The 22,264-nt window shown below is 51.8% G+C and overlaps 1 protein-coding gene across 2 annotated transcripts; it reads left to right on the top strand.

Moving 5' to 3' along the window:
- Window positions 1–12,882: 12,882 nt before the first annotated feature.
- LOC119976726 (succinate receptor 1-like) lies at window positions 12,883–21,733 on the top strand. 2 transcript variants are annotated; one of them, XM_038817455.1, is made up of 2 exons: window positions 12,883–12,953; window positions 20,741–21,733. In XM_038817455.1, exons 1-2 carry the CDS (start codon window positions 12,951–12,953, stop codon window positions 21,701–21,703), a joined length of 966 nt encoding a protein of 321 aa, XP_038673383.1. In that variant the 5' UTR covers window positions 12,883–12,950; the 3' UTR covers window positions 21,704–21,733. The 2 variants fall into 2 exon arrangements, with proteins under 2 accessions (XP_038673383.1, XP_038673384.1); XM_038817456.1 differs by lacking the exon at window positions 12,883–12,953 and adding an exon at window positions 15,269–15,297.
- Window positions 21,734–22,264: the final 531 nt, after the last annotated feature.

The following is a 22,264-nucleotide window of genomic DNA, read 5'->3' as shown; positions in this document are numbered from 1 at the left end:
GACTGGGCATCGATTAATAGCAGGAACATGGATCCTTGAAAAGGGCCGGCGAAATCCGCATGCAAGCGCGCCCAAGGCCGCCCTGGCCATTCCCAGTGATGTAGGGGCACGGCCAGCGGAAGCTTCTGATGCTCCTGGCAAATGGAGCAGTTTTGGGCCACCTTCTCAATGTCGGTGTTGAGGTCTGGCCACCAGACATAACTCCGGGCCAACATTTTCAATTTGGTCACACCTGGATGCCCATTGTGTAAGTATCTCAGTATCAGCTCCTGTCCTTTTTCCGGGACAATCACATGCGTCCCCCACAAAAGGACGCCGTCTTCCACGCTAAATTCTGACAGCTTGGAGGAAAATGCCCGCAACTCGCCTGGGAGCTGTCTGTGCTGCCCACCATACAGGTCTATGTGCCGAACCTTTGACAGGACTGGCTCCGACTGGGTCCACTCACGGATCTGTGATGCCTTGACAGACAAGGTGTCCATAAATTTTAGGGTTGCAACCACCTCACCGGTCGTAGGGGTCGACATGGGGCCGGTCGATAAAGGCAATCGGTTCAGTGCATTGGCATTCGCTATCTGGGTTCCTGGTTTGTACTCCAGAGAATACTCGTATGCAGCGAGCAACAAAGCCCAGCGCTGGATCCGTACGGAAGCAATGGGTGGTATTGGCTTATCCTCTCTGAAAAGTCTCAGGAGAGGCTTATGATCAGTTAAGATAGTGAAGTGGCGGCCATATACGTACTGGTGGAAACATTTCACCGCAACGACCACTGCCAGACCCTCCTTCTCGATCTGCACGTACTTTTTTTCCGCTGCAGTCAGTGTGCGGGAGGCGAAAGCTATCGGCTGCTCGGCCCCGTTCTCCATCTTGTGGGACAGGACGGCCCCAATACCATACGGGGATGCATCACATGTGAAGAGCAAAGGCTTTCCAGGATCATAGTGGGTTAGTAACCCAGATCTATGTTCTATGACGACAATTGTTGTTTTACCCGCCAGAAAGCTTTTTCTTGCGGCTGACCCCAAACCCAGGTGTGATTCTTCTTTAGCAGAAGGTGCAACGGGGCCAGCGTAGTTGCCAGATTGGGGAAGAACTTTCCGTAATAGTTTACAAGGCCGAGAAACAAACGAAGATGCGAAGTGTCAGTCGGAGCGCGCGCACCTTCTCTGCGATGGTGTGCAAACCTTCGCTGTCCACCCGATAACCCAGATAAACTACTTCCTTCGGTTGAAAAACGCACTTTGTGCGACGTAAACGTACTCCAGCCTCCGAAAAGCGTTGAAGGACAGCCTCCAAATTTTCCAGATGTTCCTGCTCCGACGTTCCTGTGATCAAAACGTCATCCAAGTAGACAGCAACACGAGGTAAACCTCTCAAAATGCCCTCCATAATGCATTGAAAAATAGCGCAGGCAGAGGATACTCCAAAGGGCAAACGTGTATATTCACACAGGCCCCGGTGTGTATTAATCATTACATGTGGCCAGGAGGCAGGGTCCAGCTCCAACTGCAAGTAGGTGTGACTCATATCTAATTTTGTGAACGAGAGCCCACCTGCAAGTTTCGCGTAGCGGTCCGCTATGCGAGGCATTGGGTAGCGGTCGAGTCGGGAAGCCGTATTCACTGTAAGTTTACAGTCGCCACACAAGCGAACTGCGACATCTGGCTTCATTACAGGTACAATTGGTGCTGCCCAGTCAGCGAAACGGACGGGCCTGATGATACCCAAAATTTCCAACCGAGTGAACTCCCCTTCTACCTTCTCGAGCAAGGCGTAAGGCACCGGTCTCGCCCGGCAATAACGCGGAATGGCTCCTGGTTCGACTTGGATACGGGCTACAGCCCCTTTTATTTTCCCCAAACCGGGCTGGAATACATGTGGGTATCGTCCTAGCACCTCAGTCAACCCTCCAGAAACTGTTTGGAGGATGCGCTGCCACTGCAACTGTAAATGGTGCAACCAGTCCCGACCCAACAGGCTGGGCCCGTGGCCGCGCACCACGATAAGTGGGAAACTCCCCTCCTGGCATCCATAAACAACAGGGGTCATCGTAGTTCCTGCAATGTCCAATGGTTCCCCCGTGTAGGTGGCCAACCTGGCCTGTGTGTCGGTTAATGTAAGGGTCTGTATTCCCTGCTTGATGCGGTCGAATGTTCTCTGGGCAATCACGGAGACCGCTGTGCCAGTGTCCAACTCTATCTCAAGCGGGTGACCATTGACCCGTACTGTCACTTTAATGGGGGCCACACGGGGAGCAGCCACACAATGCAGCTGCAGGCAGTCGTCCTCCGTCTCCACGTTCTCAGGAGTATTCGCCGCAGGTTCATCCAAATGAAAGGTACGGCCCCTGGGCTGGCCCCAGTTTCGGTCGAAACGACGGCGCCTCTGGCGCCCCCAAGACCGGCGCCCGCGACGGAGTCGGCGCCTACAAGTCTGACACAGACATGGCTCCTCATCCATTGGCTCTGGAGAAGTCTCCCTTCAGGGAGGAATGTCCGACGGCCACTGGCATCGATCCGGACGTCGCCTCACCCAAGGTAACCCAGGGGTGCAGGGGGACGCTTTCGGACGGAAGGGGTTGCACCCCAAGGCATGCACCTCCATTCCCTGTAGCTTCTGCACTCCTCGTTCTGTGCTCTCTTGGGACAAGACTATTTGAATGGCCTGCTGAAAAGTCAATGTTGGCTCGGCTAACAACTTTCTCTGGGTGGCCGCATTGTTAATACCGCAAACCAAACGGTCGCGTAACATTTCTGATAAGGTCTCACCATAGTCACAGTCCTCCGCAATCCTGCGTAGCCTGGATAGAAAATCGGCAAGGGATTCTCCTGGGGTCCTCTCAGCGGTATTAAACCGGTAACGTTGGACTATCGTGGATGGGATTGGGTTAAAATGTTGCCCCACTACGTTCACAAGTTCATCAAATGTTTTGGTATCCGGCGTAGCTGGGTACGCAAGGCTCCTAATCACCCCAAACGTATGCGGGCCGCAGGCGGTGAGCAATATGACCACCTGGTGCTCGCTTTCGGTGATGTTGTTTGCCCGGAAATAGTAACGCATCTGTTGTGTGTACTGGTTCCAGCTTTCCAGCGCAGCATCAAAAACATCCAGACGTCCATACAGAGGCATGGTGTGATAAAAAAGAACTTCCAACTTGTATCCAACAAAAATCCAGGGAGGTGGCTTCAGCAGTGTAGACAGCTATTCACTTTAACCCTCATCGCCAGTTTTGTGAGGGCCACGAAGAATCCAGCATGAGTCTTCAGGATAAAGAAATAACATTTATTTACAATAACATATATATATACAACAGCAGCAACTTCCCTTGCAGCTAACTCCTCTCTCTCTCTCTGCTGGTTCCAAACTGGCCAGCTCTATTTATGCAGATAGTCTGCTAATGATTTCTCCCCTCATTGGGGAAGCTCATACTCCCACAGGATTGTGGGATTGTCATTAGTCCCCAGCCAATGGTAAGCAGGCAGGTTATAACAGAGGTGATATGAGATGAGATGAGGAGGGGTAGGGTGGGGTGAAATTGGGTGAGGGGATGGGGTGAGGTAGGAAGAGAGAAGCGGGAGAAGGTGGTGTGGTGTGGGGTGAGGTGAAGTGAGGTGAGATGAGATGAGGTGGGGGTGGGGTGGAGTGAGTTGAGGTGGTGTTAGGTGAGATGAGGTGGGGTAGGGTGGCGTGAGGTGGGGGGAGGGAGGCAGGAGGAGGTTGAGTGGGGTGAGGCGAAGTGAGGTGAGATGAGGCGGTGTGAGGTGGGGTGAGGTAATGTGGGATGAGGGGATGGGGTGTAGTGGGGGTGAGGTGATGTGGGGTGATCTGCAGTGAGTTGAGATGGGATGAGTTGAGATAGGGTGAGCTGGGTGAGGTGATGTGAGGTGAAATGGAGTGAGGCAATGTGAGGTGGAAGTGGGGTTGGGTGGGGTGTTGGAAGTTGAGGTGGGGTGAGGTGAGATGGGGTTGGGTGGGGTGAGGTGAGGTAGGATGGGTTGAGTTGAAATGGCATGAGGTGGGTTGGGGTGAGTTGAGGTGGGGTGGGGTAAGGTGGAGAGGTGGGGTGGAGTGAGGTGAGGTGGGGTGGGGTGAGGTGAAGTGTGGTGAGGTGGGGTTGGGTGGGGTGAGTTGAGGTGTGTTGGGTTGGGGTGAGGTGGTCACCAATCCTCCCAGACCAATAAATCCACTCCTGATGTGAGTTGACAACTTGATTAGGGGGTGTAAAAATGTATATCATAATCCACTCTCACTATACCCATTCCCAGCTTGGACAGGCTCAAATAGGTCCAGATTTCTCGATAATTAGCCAGGGAACCTTTGCTGGCACTTGACCTGTACACACATAAAATGAGGAAAAGATGAGGTTTGGCTGTGGTATCCCAGAGGATGTCCAGCCTGACGGCACACATGGACAATCTGGGGAGGGACTGAGGAATTTACAGTTTCAGGCCGACAGAAGGTCAGAAATAGCCAACAAACCATCAGCAGATAAGCACACAAATGACACTAGCCACATCAGTAATGATGGTGTAACACTAGTGATGAATTGATGGTCAGTAGTAATGGTCTAATATCAGTGATTGTAAAAACATTTGAATCTGACACCTTGCACACTGGCTACCATGAGACAATCCGCCTTATTGGGTGCCGACCAATCGGGGGGGGGGGGGGGGATAGCGCTGCACGTCGGTAGTGGCCGTCGCTGGTACTGCAGGCACCAAGGGAGCAATGTGGACATCCAGATCAGTCAGAGATCCCGCTGGGGCCAGGCTCTGAGGGAGCTGGGACATGTTGGACAGGGGGAGGGTGGACATTGAGAGGAAAGCTATGGGGGAAGGCCAGCTGATTGACGCAGGGAGCCCGGAAACAACACATTTTACTGACAAGCAGCCCAAAGGTTCAAACCAGCTCACCCCTTCATCACCACCAACCCCTCACCCCCCTCACCACCCCCCTCCACCACAACCCCCTCCACCACCACCACCTCCCCTCACCACCACCCCCCTCACCACCAACCCCCCTCACCATCACCCCCCTCACCACCAGTCAACCTCACCATCACCCCCCTCACCACCACCCCCTCACCACCACCCCCCTCCACCACCACCACCTCCCCTCACCACCCCCCCCACCACCACCAACCCTCCTCACCACCACCACCCTCACCACCACCACCCTCACCACCACCGCCCTCACCTCCACTACACCCCCTCACCTCCACCAACCCCCCTCACCACCACCCCCTCCACCAACCCCCCTCACCACCTCCCCCTCTCACCTCCACCCCCCTCCACCACCCCGCTCAGCACCACCCCCCTCCACCAACCCCCTCACCACCTCACCCTCTCACCTCCACTCCCCTCCACCATCCCCCTCACCACCAGTCCCCCTCACCACCAACCCCCCTCACCTCCACCACACCCCCTCACAACCACCACCACCCCTCACCACCAACCCCCCTCACCACCACCGCCCCCTCACCTCCACCACCCCCTACCGCCACCACCCCCCTCCCCACCACCCCCCTTCACCACCACACCCTCCACCAACCCCCCTCACCACCCCTCTCACCACCTCCCCTCACCACCAGTCCCCCTCACCACCACCACCCCCCTCCACCACCCCCCTCACCACCTCCCCTCACCACCAGTCCCCCTCACCACCACCGCCCTCATCAACACCCCCCTCACCACCACCCCCCTCCACCACCCCCTCACCACCTCCCCCTCTCACCTCCACTCCCCTCCACCATCCCCCTCACCACCAGTCCCCCTCACCACCACCCCCCTCACCTCCACTACACCCCCTCACCTCCACCACCCCCCTCACCGCCACCACACCCCTCACCGCCACCACACCCCTCACCACCACTGCCCCCTCACCTCCACCACCCCCTCACCGCCACCACACCCCTCACCGCCACCACACCCCTCACCGCCACCACACCCCTCACCACACCCCCTCACAACCACCACTACCCCTCACCACCACCACACCCCCCACAACCACCACCACCCATCACCACCACCACCCTCACCACCACCCCCTCCACCAACCCCCCTCACCACCACCCCCTCCACCAACCCCCCTCACCACCTCCCCCTCTCACCTCCACCCCCCTCCACCACCCCGCTCAGCACCACCCCCCTCCACCAACCCCCTCACCACCTCACCCTCTCACCTCCACTCCCCTCCACCATCCCCCTCACCACCAGTCCCCCTCACCACCAACCCCCCTCACCTCCACCACACCCCCTCACAACCACCACCACCCCTCACCACCAACCCCCCTCACCACCACCGCCCCCTCACCTCCACCACCCCCTACCGCCACCACCCCCCTCACCACCACCCCCCCTTCACCACCACACCCTCCACCAACCCCCCTCACCACCCCTCTCACCACCTCCCCTCACCACCAGTCCCCCTCACCACCACCACCCCCCTCCACCACCCCCCTCACCACCTCCCCTCACCACCAGTCCCCCTCACCACCACCGCCCTCATCAACACCCCCCTCACCACCACCCCCCTCCACCACCCCCTCACCACCTCCCCCTCTCACCTCCACTCCCCTCCACCATCCCCCTCACCACCAGTCCCCCTCACCACCAACCCCCCTCACCTCCACTACACCCCCTCACCTCCACCACCCCCCTCACCGCCACCACACCCCTCACCGCCACCACACCCCTCACCACCACCCCCCCTCACCTCCACCACCCCCTCACCGCCACCACACCCCTCACCGCCACCACACCCCTCACCCGCCACCACACCCCTCACCACACCCCCTCACAACCACCACTACCCCTCACCACCAACCCCCCTCACCATCACCACCTCCCCTCACCAACACCTCCCTCCACCACCCCCCTCACCACCACCCCCTCCACCAACCTCCCTCACCACCACTCCCCTCCACCACCACCCCTCACTGGCACCACCCCCCCTCACCACCACCCCCTCACCACCACCACCTCCCCTCACCACTACCCCCTCACCACCACCCCCTCACCACCAACCCCCCTCACCTCCACTACACCCCCTCACCTCCACCACCCCCCCTCACCGCCTCCACCCCCCTCACCACCACCACCTCACAACCACCACCTCCCCTCACCTCCACCCCCCTCCACCATCGCCCCTCACCACCACCCCCTTCAACACCACCCCCTCCACCGCCCCCCTCCCCACCAACCTCGCTCACCATCACCACCTCCCCTCACCAACACCCCCCCTCACCACCACCCCCCTCCACCACCGCCCTCTCCACCACCACCTCCCCTCACCACCACCACCTCCCCCTCTCACCACCACCCCTCCATCAACCCCTCCCGCCACCGCCCCCTCTCACCACGAGTCCCCCTCACCACCACCACCTGCCCTCACCACCACCCCCCTCCACCAACCCCCCTCACCACCACCCCCTCACCACCACCACCTCCCCTCACCACCACCCCCCTCCACCAACACCCCCCTCCACCTCCCCCTCTCACCACCACCCCTCCACCAACCCCCCTTCACCACCACCGCCCTCCACCAACCCCCCTCACCACCCATCCTCACCGCAACCACCCCCCTCACCACCACCCCCCTCACCACCACCACCTCACCCCCACCACTTCCCCTCACCACCTCCCCTCACCACCAACCCCCCTCACCACCACCCCCTCACCACCACCACCTCCCCTCACCACCACCCCCCTCCACCACTACCCCTCCACCAACCATTCTCACCACCACCCCCCTCACCACCACCCCCCTCACCACCACCTCCCTCACCACCACCCCCTCACCACCACCCCCCTCACCACCACCCCCCTCACCATCCCCCCTCACCACCATCCCAACCTACGTTCGAATGCACCATAATTGCACAATAAATGACAGATGCAACCAAGACAGATACAGATTTCTCAACAACCCACCCAAACGTAAATAAACACGGTGTGTCACCTTGTTAAAACTCTGTCTCTCTCGCAATGAATTCCAATCTTCATCTTCAAATATCTTGCCATGTAATTGTCTCCAAAAGTCGCTCCAACTCGAGCACCGACTAACAAGCACAACTTCAGCTCTTTGGCTGGGCCAAGCATAAAACAGCTGCTGCAAAGGCACACATTTACCCCAATAGCCCAGAACACAGAGCGCCCAACCATCTGCTGCCTTCTTGGATCTTCAGGACTTCTCCTGAGCTTTCTTCACTTAAAGTCTGCTAACTGCAGCTCCTTCCTGCTTGGAGCCTCTTTCTCTGCTCTTCTCTTTTTAACGGAACTGGGCCTCTTCCTGTCTCTGTCGTGGACTCTTCTTTGGGATCTGTCCCGCCCCTTCTCCCTTTGGAACCTCTTCCCGTCCCCTACCTCACGCCTGGGGCATTTCAATGGCACTCTGCTCCCGGTCACCTGACTTGGGGTTTCACGCTCTTTTCCTTTATCCCAGGTGCAGTGGGGCAGTCCTGGGCCCAAGACGATGCACGTGCAGTCTGCTCCCAGTCCGCACATGTGCTCTAAAGTATGTCGGGATTTGAAAGTTCTCACTCTCGGCTGAGGTAAATGTGGTGTTCAGACCAACAGAGACTCGATGGACAGCGGAATGAAGGATTATGGGGCAGACAGGAAAGTGGAATTGAGACCAAAACCAGTTCGGCCATGATCTAATTGAATAACAGAACTGGCTGGAGGGGCTGAATGGACTACTCCTGCTCCCAGATGTATATTCCCATTGTCCAAAACAAGTTGATTTGAGCAGGGTCAACCTGAAATTTGTCCCAAACAACTCTGGTAGCTCCAAAGTGGATCCATCACCATTCATCTGTCAATTTAGTTTCCTAAACTGTTGCAGAGCACGCTTAACTGAAAGGAGTATTCAGGGACTTTAACGTCTTAATTTTGTATGAAGGTTAATAATAGTCGGAGAATGACTCAGTTGAAATGCAGTAAACATGCGGGAGCCACCAACAGTTGAGACACGGCCAACCAAGCCACAGGCACAGTACAATTAGGTTATTGTCAAGAAACACCAGAAAGTCTCAGAGCTCGTAAACCACTTCCTTGTTTGGAGCTTGGTATTCTGACTATTTCGTTTTTAACTTCTTAAAATTCAGATTAGTTTCATACCAGCCTGACCCCAAATCCAGTAAAAATACATCTTCAAGGCACACACTTGGTAGACCTTGAAACTAATCCGACAGAAGAGCACGGTTTTGACCATTGGACCAGTCATTTTTCATTGTTTGTACCAGATCATCTCCTTAAAACGCAGGAAGGGGAAAGGTGACCCAGGTGCTTGCTCTCGTACTGATTACTGCAAGATGTGTGGAACTGGGTTCGGGTAAACCCGAAGAGAAGCTGCTCTCTTTGTAAACTCACACTTCCCGGGCGGGATTCTCCGGAGCCCTGCGCCAAACGTGGAGAATCGATGTTCACGCAGGAATCGTGGCCAACGTCACTCCCACGGAGCCCAGTCCCCGGAGAATCGCTCGCGCGTGGATTACGCGGCGCAGCTGGGGGGCCATTGACAGAGCCCCCCCCCCCCCCCAGCCATTCTCCGGGCAAAACTGGCTGAGTTCCCGATGTCGTGGTCGGGCCGGTCCGATGGCTGTGGACTCAGTCCGTGGCTGCCCTGCGGGGGGATCAAGTACCGGGGTGGGGGGGGGGGGCCCTTACGGGCTGCCAGGCCGACGATCGGGCGTGTTATATGTCACGGTGCGGGGCCGATCATTGGGACCTTCTTTCCTTGTCTCGGTCCGCCGGCTGAGTCCGCCATCACGTTTGCTGTGGCCGCTGCAGGCCGCCGCCGTGCGCATGCGCGGACTCGCAACTGGAAGCGCGGGGGCCCGTGTCCGCAGCTGAAGCTGCAAGACGGGGCTGCTTTAGCTCAGTGGGCTAGATGGCTGGTTTGTGATGCAGAACAAGGCCAGCAGCGCGGGTTCAATTCCCGTACCGGCTTACCCGAACAGGCGCCGGAATGTGGCGACTAGGGGCTTTTCACCGTAACTTCATACTTGTGACAATAAAAGATTATTATGATTATTATGTAATTCAGGCAATTCTGTGTCAGCAGCCATTCTATCTCTCTCCCAATGTTTACTTTCATTGAATTCAGTGGGGAGACTTAAGCCCTATTATACAATCAAAATCTATTCCACTGACATTTCTGGGTCCGATCTGATTTTCTGCCTCTCCGCTGCTCTGCCAGTGACTGTCCAGACGCTGGAGAAGGCTTGTAGGTATCCAATGGCCTCTTGTCATTCAGCGGCCTCCCCAGCAAGTGCTCACGCTGGTGCCGGTTAGTACTCCTTTTCAAAGATGTACATCTGGCAGAAGGGCTTCTGTGGGGAGCCGAGGAGGTGAGTAATCATCCTTGCTCGCAGGCAAAATCCTCTCCCACTTCCAATTGGGTGGTTTGGCGATGCCCAAATTGCATCCTAAATCAGTGCAAAAGCTCACCCTAATCTTCATGGGCCGGCCGGATTTCCCACCACACGGCATTGAGTCCCTCATTTTAATACATTCGCATCTCATTATTGGATCACATAGCAAGAATCATCCACCCCTGTCCAAAACTCCACCCATGGCTGCGTGGCAATATGACAACTCGAATCGGAGCTGCTTTCAGAAGGTGTGCAACTGATGAGATTACCTCCGAGGGGAGTTTGGAGGTAAGCTGAGAGCTTGCAAAGTGGCACCGCTTTGTCAGAGGGGCAAGGGGGCACCAGATTAGGCCTTGGTGGTAGCATAGAAAGATTCACGGGTACCAGGAAAGAACTCGGGTGGACCGGAAAAGTACCTTAGGGTGGGGGTCCATGCAAAAGACAAGTTTGAGGATTAAAGACCCCGGTTGAAGGACAAAGGTCCCAATGTTGAGTGGCACAGGGCCAGGCAACGGGCCAGAAGTGGGGAGATAGCCAAGTGTTAAAAGCCACGTGTTAAAAGACCGTTTCTGAGGCATCCTTCTGCTCCTAGGTCACAGACTTCTGATAGGGCCCTAACTCTGAGAAGGGGACGCCAGTGCAGTGGGTGACTAGTCGGTCATCACGGACTGACATCCACGAAAATGTTGTGGGTGTCTGCCAGCTCATTACTGACAAGGGCAAGTTTAATGGCGGGACCTTACAGCAATGAACAGTCAACTGTTGCTGGGACCGGTTGAGCTACAACTTAATTAACGTGCCTGGGGTCTAACTGCTCACCCAATTATGCCCACTAAATCACCTCTGATGTGTGTGAGTGCCACTGATTTCTGCTCAGCAGTTAACCCTTGGCAAACCAAAATCCCGATTCACTAACTGCCAAAGTTACCCTGCATCATTGTCTGACTGGGAAAGCACATACATCCTCTCTGACAGTCCACAAGGGCACACTTGCTGAGGAGTGTGCTCTGACCCATAAGATGTGTGGCTGACATGCACTTTGACAGGCGATCCCCCCCCCCCCCCCCCCCCGCCATTGACCAGATTGCGCGCAAGTCCTTGGAGTGAAGCTGAGGACAATGCCTACGCCTGGGATGAGAGCTCCAGATGCAGTAGCATGGCAAAGTTGTGGACTTACCCCAGAGAGTAGTTGCTCAAAGGCATTTTCTTCAATCCAGGGTCTACAGATACCTTTCTGCAGTTGTGCGAGTATCATCATCGCTGAAGACTTTGCCCATCAAGGGAACTGTTGGCTCAACTGTGCACCCTTCTGCGGGATTTGATGCCAGGAGTCCACCCACTGTTTGTGATGTTCAAAGTCACAGCAGACTTTTGTATTTCCTGTCCGATGGAAGAAGTTGGAAGAGTGAAGTAAGCCGGGTGGGAGGGGTCTTTGATTATTCTGCCCGCTTTCCCCAAGCAGCGGGAAGTGTAGATTGAGTCAATAGGTGGGAGGCAGGTTCGTGTGATGAAGTGGGCGGTGTTCACGGCTTTCTGAAGTTTCTTGCAGTCCTGGCCGAGCAGTTTCCATACCAGGCTGTGATGCAGCCAGATAAGATGCTTTCCGTGGTGATTCTGAAAAGTTGGGTAAGGGTTAATGCAGACATGCCGATTTCCTTAGTTTCCTGAGGAAGTGTAGGCGCTGTTGAGTTTTCTTGGTGGTAACGTCGATGTGGGTGGACCAGGACAGATTTTTGGAGATGTGCACTCCGAGGAATTTGAAACTGCTAATCATCTCCACCTCTGCCCCGTTGATGCTGTCAGGGGTGTGTACAATACTTTGCTTCCTGAAGTCAATGACCAGCTCTTTAGTTTTGCTGGCATTGAGGGAAAGACTGTTGTCGCTGCACCACTCCACTAGGTTCTAGTCTAGTGAGGCTTCTAGCCTTTTGCCTCTGGGTTCCGGGAATCCTGCACGGTCTTGTGAGTACAGGTGAGCAGGAGAGCGTGACACAAGTGTGCTGGACTGACATTTACATATGGCTCCCAGATCTTTGAAGTTGCCAGCTGAAAATGGGTGGCCGAATCAGCTTAGGACCTGCCAGATGCTGCAGGGAGGCACTCCAAATGCGGAAATCAGTCACATGTCACACCATTCTGGCCCACTCGCGCACTTGGAACAAATAATGGAAAATTCTGGCCCAACGTTTTCAAGAACATACCATGAGAGTATTATGATAGCATGGTGGGATAGGTGGGCTGAAACTTCTTTCCTAACCTGAAACCTCCACTGTGCTGCTGTTTACCTTTCACATATTTTAGTTTCTCTTTTCTTTAAAAGAAACCTTTAAAACCCTTCACTTCTTCCTCATAGCTCCCAACCTCATAGTGATGGAGGGGCAACGTGAACAAGGGTGTAGATTTTAACTGGCTAAATAGCAGCACCAAATCAGAAGCCCTGAATGCAAGCCTGATGCTGTTGATGTGAAGTGGGGTGTCTCAGCATTAGCCCAATAATTGCAGAACTGTGTCAATCAAAGGAAACATGTGTTAGTCGGGCAATCTGAACAGAGCCACCAACCTTCCAGTCACAGTTATGGTAAGTACATTCTTCTATTTCTTCTCTTTGGGGTTCGGCGCTTTGTCGAGGGCACCTGAGGAAAGGTAGATTTGAAATATCCTCGTGGGAGAGCTGGAAAATTATAGGACCAACTGCAGACTGGACAATCCAGCATAGCCGCTTCCGGCAATCACCGTCTGTTAAAAACCCAGCGATGAATTGGATTACCTTCAGCAAATGATTCAAGAGCTATCTCATTCTCAACGGAAAATGTACAAGTTTGAAGCAGAATTAAGCAATCTTGCTGACTAACGATGACAGTATCTTTCTCATTCTCATTTTACATCCCAGTCCCCTAGTATATTTCCCCTCTCATTTTCCTCTGCTGCTGGATCAATTTTAAGAGGAATTGTTTGTGAAACATATTGACACTTGGAATATGGACATTGCTGGCAAGGCCAGCATTTGTTGCCCGTCCCTCGATTCCCTGACCCAATGGTTTTATGATGTCTGTTTTGAATTTTTACATTTAAAACCTCAAACGTTATAAATCTAATTTACTATCTGGATTAGTAGTGCAGACCATGTCTCTATTACAACAATCTACAGTTCAAAGAGCAACTAATGCTCAGAAACAAAGCCTCATCCTTTTGTAGTTAGAAGCATATGTGATATTGTTGGTACAGAATTGTTACCACATCCAATTTTAACATGCTTGGACATTGAGCAGCTTCCATCTAATTTACATGTAAAAATGGAAAGGCAAGGGTGGCACGGTGGCACAGTGGTAGCACTGCTGCCTCAGGCCAGAGACCCGGGTTCGATCTGAACTCGGGTTGACTGTCTGAGAGGAGTTTGTAATTTCTCCCAGTATCTGCGTGGGTTTCCTCCGGGTGCTCTGGTTTCCTCCCAAAGTCCAAAGAGTGGGGGTTAGGTGGATTGACTCAGCTAAATTTCCCCTAGGTGGGGGGCGAGGTTAGGGTGGGGGATTGGGCCTCGGTTAGGGTGCTCTTTCAGAGGGGCGGTGTAGACCCGATGGGCCGAATGGCCTCCTTCTGCACTGTAGGATTCTATGAATAAAAGATTCGGGGAAATCATGCTCAAAAAACAAAAACTGCACAGGAAGTCCTTGAAGGAAGATGGGATATCGATTGAGTAACAACTTCTCAAGAGCCTGTGTTTGCGTTATTACACTAAAACCAGAGTAAAATAGTCCAGATGCTGGAAATCTGCAATAAAACAGAAAAGGCGGGGAAAAGCTCAGCAGGCCTGGCAGCATCTGTGGAGAGAGAAGACCAGAGTTAACGTTTCGAGGTCCACCTGACTACTTGCAAAGGGAAAGATTTATAAGGACTCCGAAATGTGAACTCTCTTTCTCTCTCTCCACCACTGCTCCCAGACCTGTTCATTCTGCTTTTATTGGATTATTGCAGATTTAGTCTTGCAGATGTCCAGCTTTCACAGACTTTGCAATTTTGAAAGTTCAGTAACTTAACTTTAAAATAAATCATTATCGATGCAGATTCAGTCCAGCAAACTCTTATCAAGCAGAACTATTTCCACCGTTTGCTTAAAGCAAAAGCATTTGTCTGCTCCGGTACTTCGAATAGATGGAATACCTAATGCTGAGAATTAACAGAGTCAATTAATAAGAGGAAATAAAATATTCCAATTAAAAAAACTTCAGAGCAAGTAAATGGGCGGCACGGTAGCATAGTCGTTTGCATTGTTGCTTCACAGCGCCAGGGTCCCAGGTTCGATTCCCGGCTTGGGTCACTGTGCTTCCGAGTCTGCACTTCTCTACGTGTCTGTGTGTGTTTCCTCCGGGTGCTCCGGTTTCCTCCCACAAGTCCCGAAAGACGTGCTGTTAGGTGAATTGTGTACCCGAACAGCTGCCGATGTGTGGCGACTAGGGGGCTTTTCAGAGTACTTCATGGCAGAGTTAATGTAAACCTACTTGTGACAATAAACGATTATTATATAATGGATTCATAAACATTGATAATTTAGTTGAAAATGTTTCTTAGGTTACCTGTCTCATTAATTGTTAAGAAAGGACTAATGCTTTACATTTCCATAACTCCCTTTCGGACCTTAGGATGTCCGAAGTCGCTTTCTGACCAGTGAAGTACTTTTGAAGTTTAATCGGCGATGCAATGTAGGGAGTGAGGCAACAAGTTGGGCACAGCAACATCCAACCAACAGCAGGTCTTCGCTGATAATCCCAAATGAGGCACCCACCCTAAAACTGCTTGGCATCGATGGCAAGTCCATCAGCAGCAGCAGGGAGAACAAATGAGGTCATGAGGCTAGTTCTGGGGCCAGAGGAAAGGAACTGGAAGATTTGGGAAAGGGGAAGAGGATCGGAAAGCATTGGGATGAGGTAAGGGGGATTTTTTTTTCGGGGAGTGTGGTGAGGTGGGAAAGTTCAATAGACTCCAGAAAACGCTCCAGCCATTTGTGATGCCTGGAAAAGGGAAGGGTGCAGTGTCCCAGGATCTGGAAATCGGTACGTTTTAGTTGGAGATTGTGAATTGTCCATTTGTACAACAGGACATTCCTCACCCGAGAAATGCAGAAGTCAATTGTTTCATTTTCTGCAGGACGATTTTAACAAGGATATCACTTCACACGAACATCTCAGGGGTTCTCTAGGTTCCCCCAGATTGCAGAGGTAGATTAAACCACAGACATAAAGGAATGGGTGCCTGTGCCTTGAACCTGTTCTGTGCCATTCAGTTACAACTGATCTAAAAGCTGTGAAATTTATAAGCCTTGGCGTTCAGAGAGACCTGGCTGTGCATACACAAGGAACGTGGAACGTTAGCGTGCAGGCGCAGCAAGCAATTAGGAAGGTCAATGGCATGTTTGCCTTTAATGTAAGGGGATTGGAGTACAGGAACAAAGATGTCTTGCTACAGTTGTACAGGACTTTGATGAGAACACATCTGGAATACTGTGTACAGTTTTGGTCTCCGCTTTTAAGAAAGCATTTACTTGCATTGAACGCAGTACAGCGAAGATTCACGAGCTTGCTTCCTGGGATGAATCGTATTTTATTCCCGGTCAGAGGAGTACATTTTGAGACGGCACAGTGGTTAGCATTGCTGCCTCAAAACTCCAGGGACCCAGGTCAATTCCAGCCTTGGGTGACCGACTGTGTGGAGTTTGCATGTCCTCCCCATGTCTGCGTGGGTTTCCTCTGGGTGATCCGGAATCGTCCCACTGTCCAAAGATGTGCTGGTTAGGTGGGTTGGACATGATAAATTGCCCCAGAGTACCCAAAACGTTTGGTGGGGTTACAGGGTTAGGGCGTGGGCTTAGGTAGGGTGCTCTTTCAGAGGGTTGGCGCAGACCCGATGAGCCGAATGGCCTCCTTCTGCACTGTAGGGAATTCCATGGTTCTATTCTATGATTTAATGGAGGGGTTTTCCCTTGAGGAAAATCAAGGAATTACCGGACGTTAAAGGTGCTTCTGATGTTGGCAGTTCACCCTCTTCTCATCGAAGGCCGAAACCTGATTATTTTCGGGCTTGCACCACATAGGGGAATTTCTCCCACCAACCTAAAAATTGAGGCTGAACAGGAAATATCTCCGAAGTGGCCAATAATTGGCCACCTAAGGGCCTCAAACTGGGGCAAGGCTGAATGGCCCTCCTTGTTGAGAGGCCTCAGTGGGCGGAAACCCAGTCGGAAGCCCACCCGTGATATTTCAGGCTCATCCCCATGATCATGATGTGGACCATCAGCAGCAGAATTCTGAAAGTCCAAATGTACGACAGCTACCAACTCCCCTTTGTCATTTCTGTTTGTAACATGCTGAATAAACTCCAACAGGTTTGTCAGACATGGGGCGAAATTCTCCCGAGGGAGACAAAGTGCCGATGCCGGAGTGAAAACCGGAGTGTTTCACTCCGGCGTCGGAGGCTGCTCCTCGCCCCCTATTCTCCACCCCCCGGGGGGCTAGGAGCGGCGGCGCGTCAATCTCGCGCGCCGGGCCTTAACGCTTGCGTCAAAGCGGCACCACCTGAATTACGCGGCCGGCGGTGCCTGAATTACATCACCCGCGCATGCGCACGTTGGCCAGCGCCAACCTGCGCATGCGCCGTTGCCGTCTTCCCCTCCGCTGCCCCCAAGACATGGAGGATTGATCTTGCGGGGCGGCGGAGGAAAAGAGTGCGTCTTTCAGAGACACCGGCCCGACGATCAGTGGGCACCGATCGCGGGCCAGACCCCTCCTGAGCAACCCCCTGGTGCTGGATTCTCCCTCCGCCCCCCACAGGCCGCACACAGCATTCGCACGCTGTTCACGCCGGCAGCAACCAGGTGTGGTTGGCGCCGGCGTGAACCAGTCGGATTCGGCAGACCGGAGCGGCGATTCTCCGAGCGGCCTGTCGCAAATTGGGACACGCCGCTTTGGGGGGGGTGGGGTGGGAGAATCGCGTGCGGGTGCCAGGGCGGCGTGGCGTGATTTGCCCGGCACTCCCGCGATTCTCCCACCCGGCGTGGGGTCGGAGAATCGCGCCCATGATTTCCCATTCATAATTCCGTGTTGACTATACCCAATCTGATTGTTATCTAAGTGCCCAATTATCTCATCCTTTAAGTTGGATTCTCGCCTTTTTCCTACTATTGATGTGATTCTAACAGGAATGTCGTTCCCTATTTTCTCTCCCTCCATTCTTAAATAGTGGCATGACATTTGCCACCTTCCAATCTGCAGGAACCATTCCAGGATCTATAGAATGTGAAGATGATCATCAATGCTTCCATTACCTCCATAGCTACCTCTTTCAACACACGGAAATGTAGATCATCAGGCCTTGGGGACTTATCAACCTTCAGTCCCATTAATTTCTCCCATGCAATCTTCATACTAATACAGATTTCTTTCAATTGGCTTTCTAAATCTGGGAGATTCCTTGCCTCATTCTCAGTGAAGACAGACACAAATGTAATCAATTAGCTTCTCAGCTATCTCTCTATTCCTCATTAGAGATTCTCCTGGCTCAGCCTGTAATGGACCTGTATTTGTCATGGCAAACATTTTCCTTTTACACGCCCATAAAAGCTTTCACATCCCATTTTTTACCGGTTTACATTCATATTCTATGCTCCCTTTCTTTTTCAGCTTCTTCACCTCTTTTGCTCGATTCTTACATCCTCCCAATCCTCAGGTTTACACCTATTTCTGGCAACTTTATCAGCCTTTTTGTTTACAGTCCTTAACTTCCTTTGTTAGCCATGATGTGGAGATGCCGGCGTTGGACTGGGGTGAGCACAGTAAGAAGTCTTAAAACACCAGATTAAAGTTTAACAGGTTTGTTTCGAATCATTAGCTTTCGGAGCACTGCTCCTTCCTCAGTTGAATCTGAGAAAGGAGCTGTGCTCCGAAAGCTAGTGATTCAAAACATGCCTGTTGGACTTTAACCTGGTGTTGTAAGACTTCTGACTTTGTTAGCTATGGTTGACTGACTTTATTGGATTTTTGTACCTTTAACACGTGTATGATTGCTGTAAACTGTGTAATAGTTTTTTTTTAATTGTCCAATGCTTATGTACAGAATTGTCTTTCAATGTATTTTCCCAATCCACCTCAGCCAATTTGACCCTCATTCCTTCATAATTTCCTTTGTTCAAATTTACCACCCTGCCTTTGGATTGAACTTCCTCACTTTCAACCTAATGTAAAATTCCATCATATTATGGTCACTCATCCCTAAACGTTCTTTTACAACAAGATGACTAATTCAACCTTGTTAATTATATGACACTGGAACTAAAATATCCTTTTTTCTAGTTGGTTCCTCAACGTACTGCTCCTTAAAATCATCCCAAACACAATCTAGAAACTCGTCCTCCGTAGGATTAATACTCATTTGATGCAGTGGAACACCAACGTCTGTAAGCTCCACTCCAAATCACACACCAACATGACTTGTAACCACATCTCCATTCTATCAGTGTCACTGTGTACAAAACCTGGAACTACCTTCCCAACATCATTATGGGTGTAACGTCATCACATAGACATCAGCAGTTCCAGAAGGCAGCACCTTCTCAAGAGCAGTAAGGGAAGGCAATAAATGTGGTGGTAGTGGTGAGGATGCCCCCACTTGTCAGCGGAGGAGGGGGACAGGATTTGCATTTTGGGGGGAGGGGGCCAGACACAGGACATTGGTATCAGGACGACCACTGAAAATGGTGGCCCAAAACCGGGATTCCGACAGAATCCCGCAAGCTCCCTTCCATGCATACATGGAAAAGCCCAGTAAGAAGTCTTACACCAGGTTAAAGTCCAACAGGTTTGTTTCAAACACGAGCTTTCGGAGCACTGCTCCTTCCACCATCACCACTACATGGAAAAGGGGAGTGAATCGTTCCTGGGCGTCGCTCCGAGGGCCAGCGCAGACCAGGAGCATTTCTAATCCAACGGGAGCACTTAGACTACGGGATGGAAAATGCAACCCAGCAGCTTTATGAATTGAAAGTTGTAAAGGAGTAGGTTTCAAGGTATGTCATCGAGAAGGAGGGGAGATAGAAATCTGGAGTGATTTAAGGAGGGAATTCCAGATTTGAGGAGGGAATAGCCTGGAAAACACATCCGCCAATGGTGAAGCCATGTTATCTGCAGGTCCCTCATCAATGTCTGGCCTTCACTACACATTCCGAGCAGAGTTATAGCTGAAGAGATACACAGTGTCAGCCACAGCATCTTCTGAAGGGCATCCCCTTCACAAGCAGGATGGAATAAACCATTAGAACGTGCAAGGAGAATGTCATCTCACTCTGCCAGTTTTGCTTATCTTCTTCTGCCGACAGTTGATAAAATTGAGTGTTAGGTGTGGAATGCTAACTGTAGGTCATGCTACTGACTGAGGATCAAATCAAAACCTGACGATCACATTGTCTAATATTATATTAACATTTGAATAGGTTTTAATTTGTATTTGCGGATGTGACATGAAGTGAAGGCTCCCCTCTGCCCTGTGGATGTAAAAGATTCCATGGATGTATCGCAAGGATTAGCAGAGGGTCCTCTCTAATAATTTATTAGTGTCACATGTCGGCTTACATTAACAACAATGAAGTTACTGTGAAAATCCCCCAGTCGCCACACTCTGGCGCCTGTTTGGGTACACTGAGGGAGAATTCAGAATGTCCAATTCACCTAACAGCACGTCTTTTGGGACTTTTGTGGGAGGAAACAGGAGCACCCGGAGGAAACCCACACAGACACGGGGAGAACGTTCAGAGAACATTCAGTCGCCGCCCAGACAGTGCTAACCACTCTGCTACCATGCCACCCAAAGCGTCCGAGCTAATATTTATTCTTCGGCCAACATCACTTAAAACATTTTCTGGTCATTACGCACTGCTAATTATCAGGCCTCGCAGGGCAGCACGGGTGCCGCAGTGGTTAGCACAGCTGCTTCACGGCGCCGAGGTCCCAGGTTCCATCCCGGCTCTCGGTCACTGTCCGTGTGAAGTTTGCACATTCTCCCTGTGTTTGCATGGGTTTCGCCCCCACAACCCAAAGATATGCAGGGTAGGTAGATTGGCCACGCTAAATTGCCCCTTAATTGGGAAAAAATGAATTGGGTACTCTAAATTTACACAAAAAAATTATCAGGCCTTGCTTTGTACAAAATGGCTGCCATGATTTGCCTCAGACAGTGCAGCATTCTCTCAGGCCTGCACCAGGAGTCTCAGAGCAGATTAGATGCTTGCTACCCATTAAGCCAAGGCATCAGTTCTTCAGTATATCCAGTTACGTGCCTTTATGTCTCTCTTTCAGCTAACTCTCACTTGTTTCTACTTTCTAGGAAAAGAAGAATTGCACAGATATCAATTCTGACATGGAAAAGTATTACCTCACAACAATGTACTCCATCGAGTTCATCCTGGGGATAGTGGGGAACGTCACTGTGATAAGTGGTTACATCTTCTGCCTGAAGAAATGGAAGTGCAGTAACATCTATCTCTTTTTCCTTTCCATCACAGATCTTTTTTTTATTTGCACACTCCCAATGTTTGTGATCCAGTATGCAAATGACAGTGAATGGTTCTACAGCGATCTGTGTTGTAAATTTAATCGGTATTTCCTCAACTGTAACCTTTACCTGAGTGTTCTCTATCTGACCTGTATCAGTATCGATCGATATTTGCTGGTGAGAAACCCAACCAAGCTCTACTGGTTCCAGAAGAAGAGGACAGCTACTATCATCTGCTTCCTGTTGTGGGTCTTTGTCACAGTGGAGCTGGTCCCCATGTTCACTTTCATTGGCCCCAAGAACATCACAGACAATGATGAGAACACAATAGTGTGTGTCGATTATGCCAGCTCGGGGAATGCCAAACACAGTTTGATTTACAGCATGTTCCTCACCATTTTTGATTTTATCCTCCCCCTCAGCATCATGGGGTTCTGCTCCATCAGAACGGCAAAGAGCTTAAGGAAGATAAGCGCCCAGCGTCACAGGAAAATTAACCTTGAAAAACCTCATCGGCTCGTGATATTGGCACTGGTCATTTTCTTGGTCCTCTTTACTCCTTACCATATTATGCGCAATGTCCGCATTGCTTCCAGAATGGACAACATGTATTTTACGTGCACTGTGCGCAAGAACATAAAGGCTGGCTACGCTTTCACAAGACCCATCGCCTACCTCAGCTCCGCCATAAATCCCATTTTCTATTTCATGCTGGGTGACCGATTCCGGGAGACCCTCCTCAGCAAGCTGCCGTTCATTGGCCCAAGGTTAATGTCACAATCTTCAAGCAACTGAATCGCTGGGGCTAAAGGACAGCTTGTTCAGAACGGCCGACGGCCATTTTATTTTCCGCCATTTTTTTGCAGCATGACTGGATTACAACTGAAGGTGTTCCGAATACCCTCGTTTTGTGGCTCACATATTCTTCAGTGATGCTGAACTGTCTCAAAATTCCTGTGTTCATGAAAGGTAGTTGTTTAGCCGCTTGGATCCGCTGCTGATGAAATTATGACTAGATTCCCATCCTTAAGGTCATCAGCACACAGGGTACGATTTTCAATTTCGGTAGTCCAGAATTAGCCAGGTCATAGAGTTTTACAGCATCTTCTGCCCATCCTGTCTGCGCCTGCCATCAAGCACCTATCTCGTCCAACCCGATTTTTCAGCACTTGGTCCATAGCCTTGTGCGCTCTGGAATTTCAAGTGCTCATCTAACTGCTTCTTAAGGTTTCAGGGTTACCACCAGTGCCACTATTTCAGGCAGTGAGTTCCTGATTCCGACAACCCTCTGGGTGAAGAAGTTTCTCAACTCCCCTCTCAGCTTTCTACTCTTACCTTAAATCTAAACCCACTGGT

The sequence above is a fragment of the Scyliorhinus canicula genome, chromosome 13 (genome assembly GCF_902713615.1).
Source record: "Scyliorhinus canicula chromosome 13, sScyCan1.1, whole genome shotgun sequence".
In the NCBI taxonomy this organism is placed as follows: Eukaryota; Metazoa; Chordata; class Chondrichthyes; order Carcharhiniformes; family Scyliorhinidae; genus Scyliorhinus; species Scyliorhinus canicula.
Note: the sequence above shows the minus strand (reverse complement) of the source record. Positions and strands in the feature narration are given on the sequence as shown.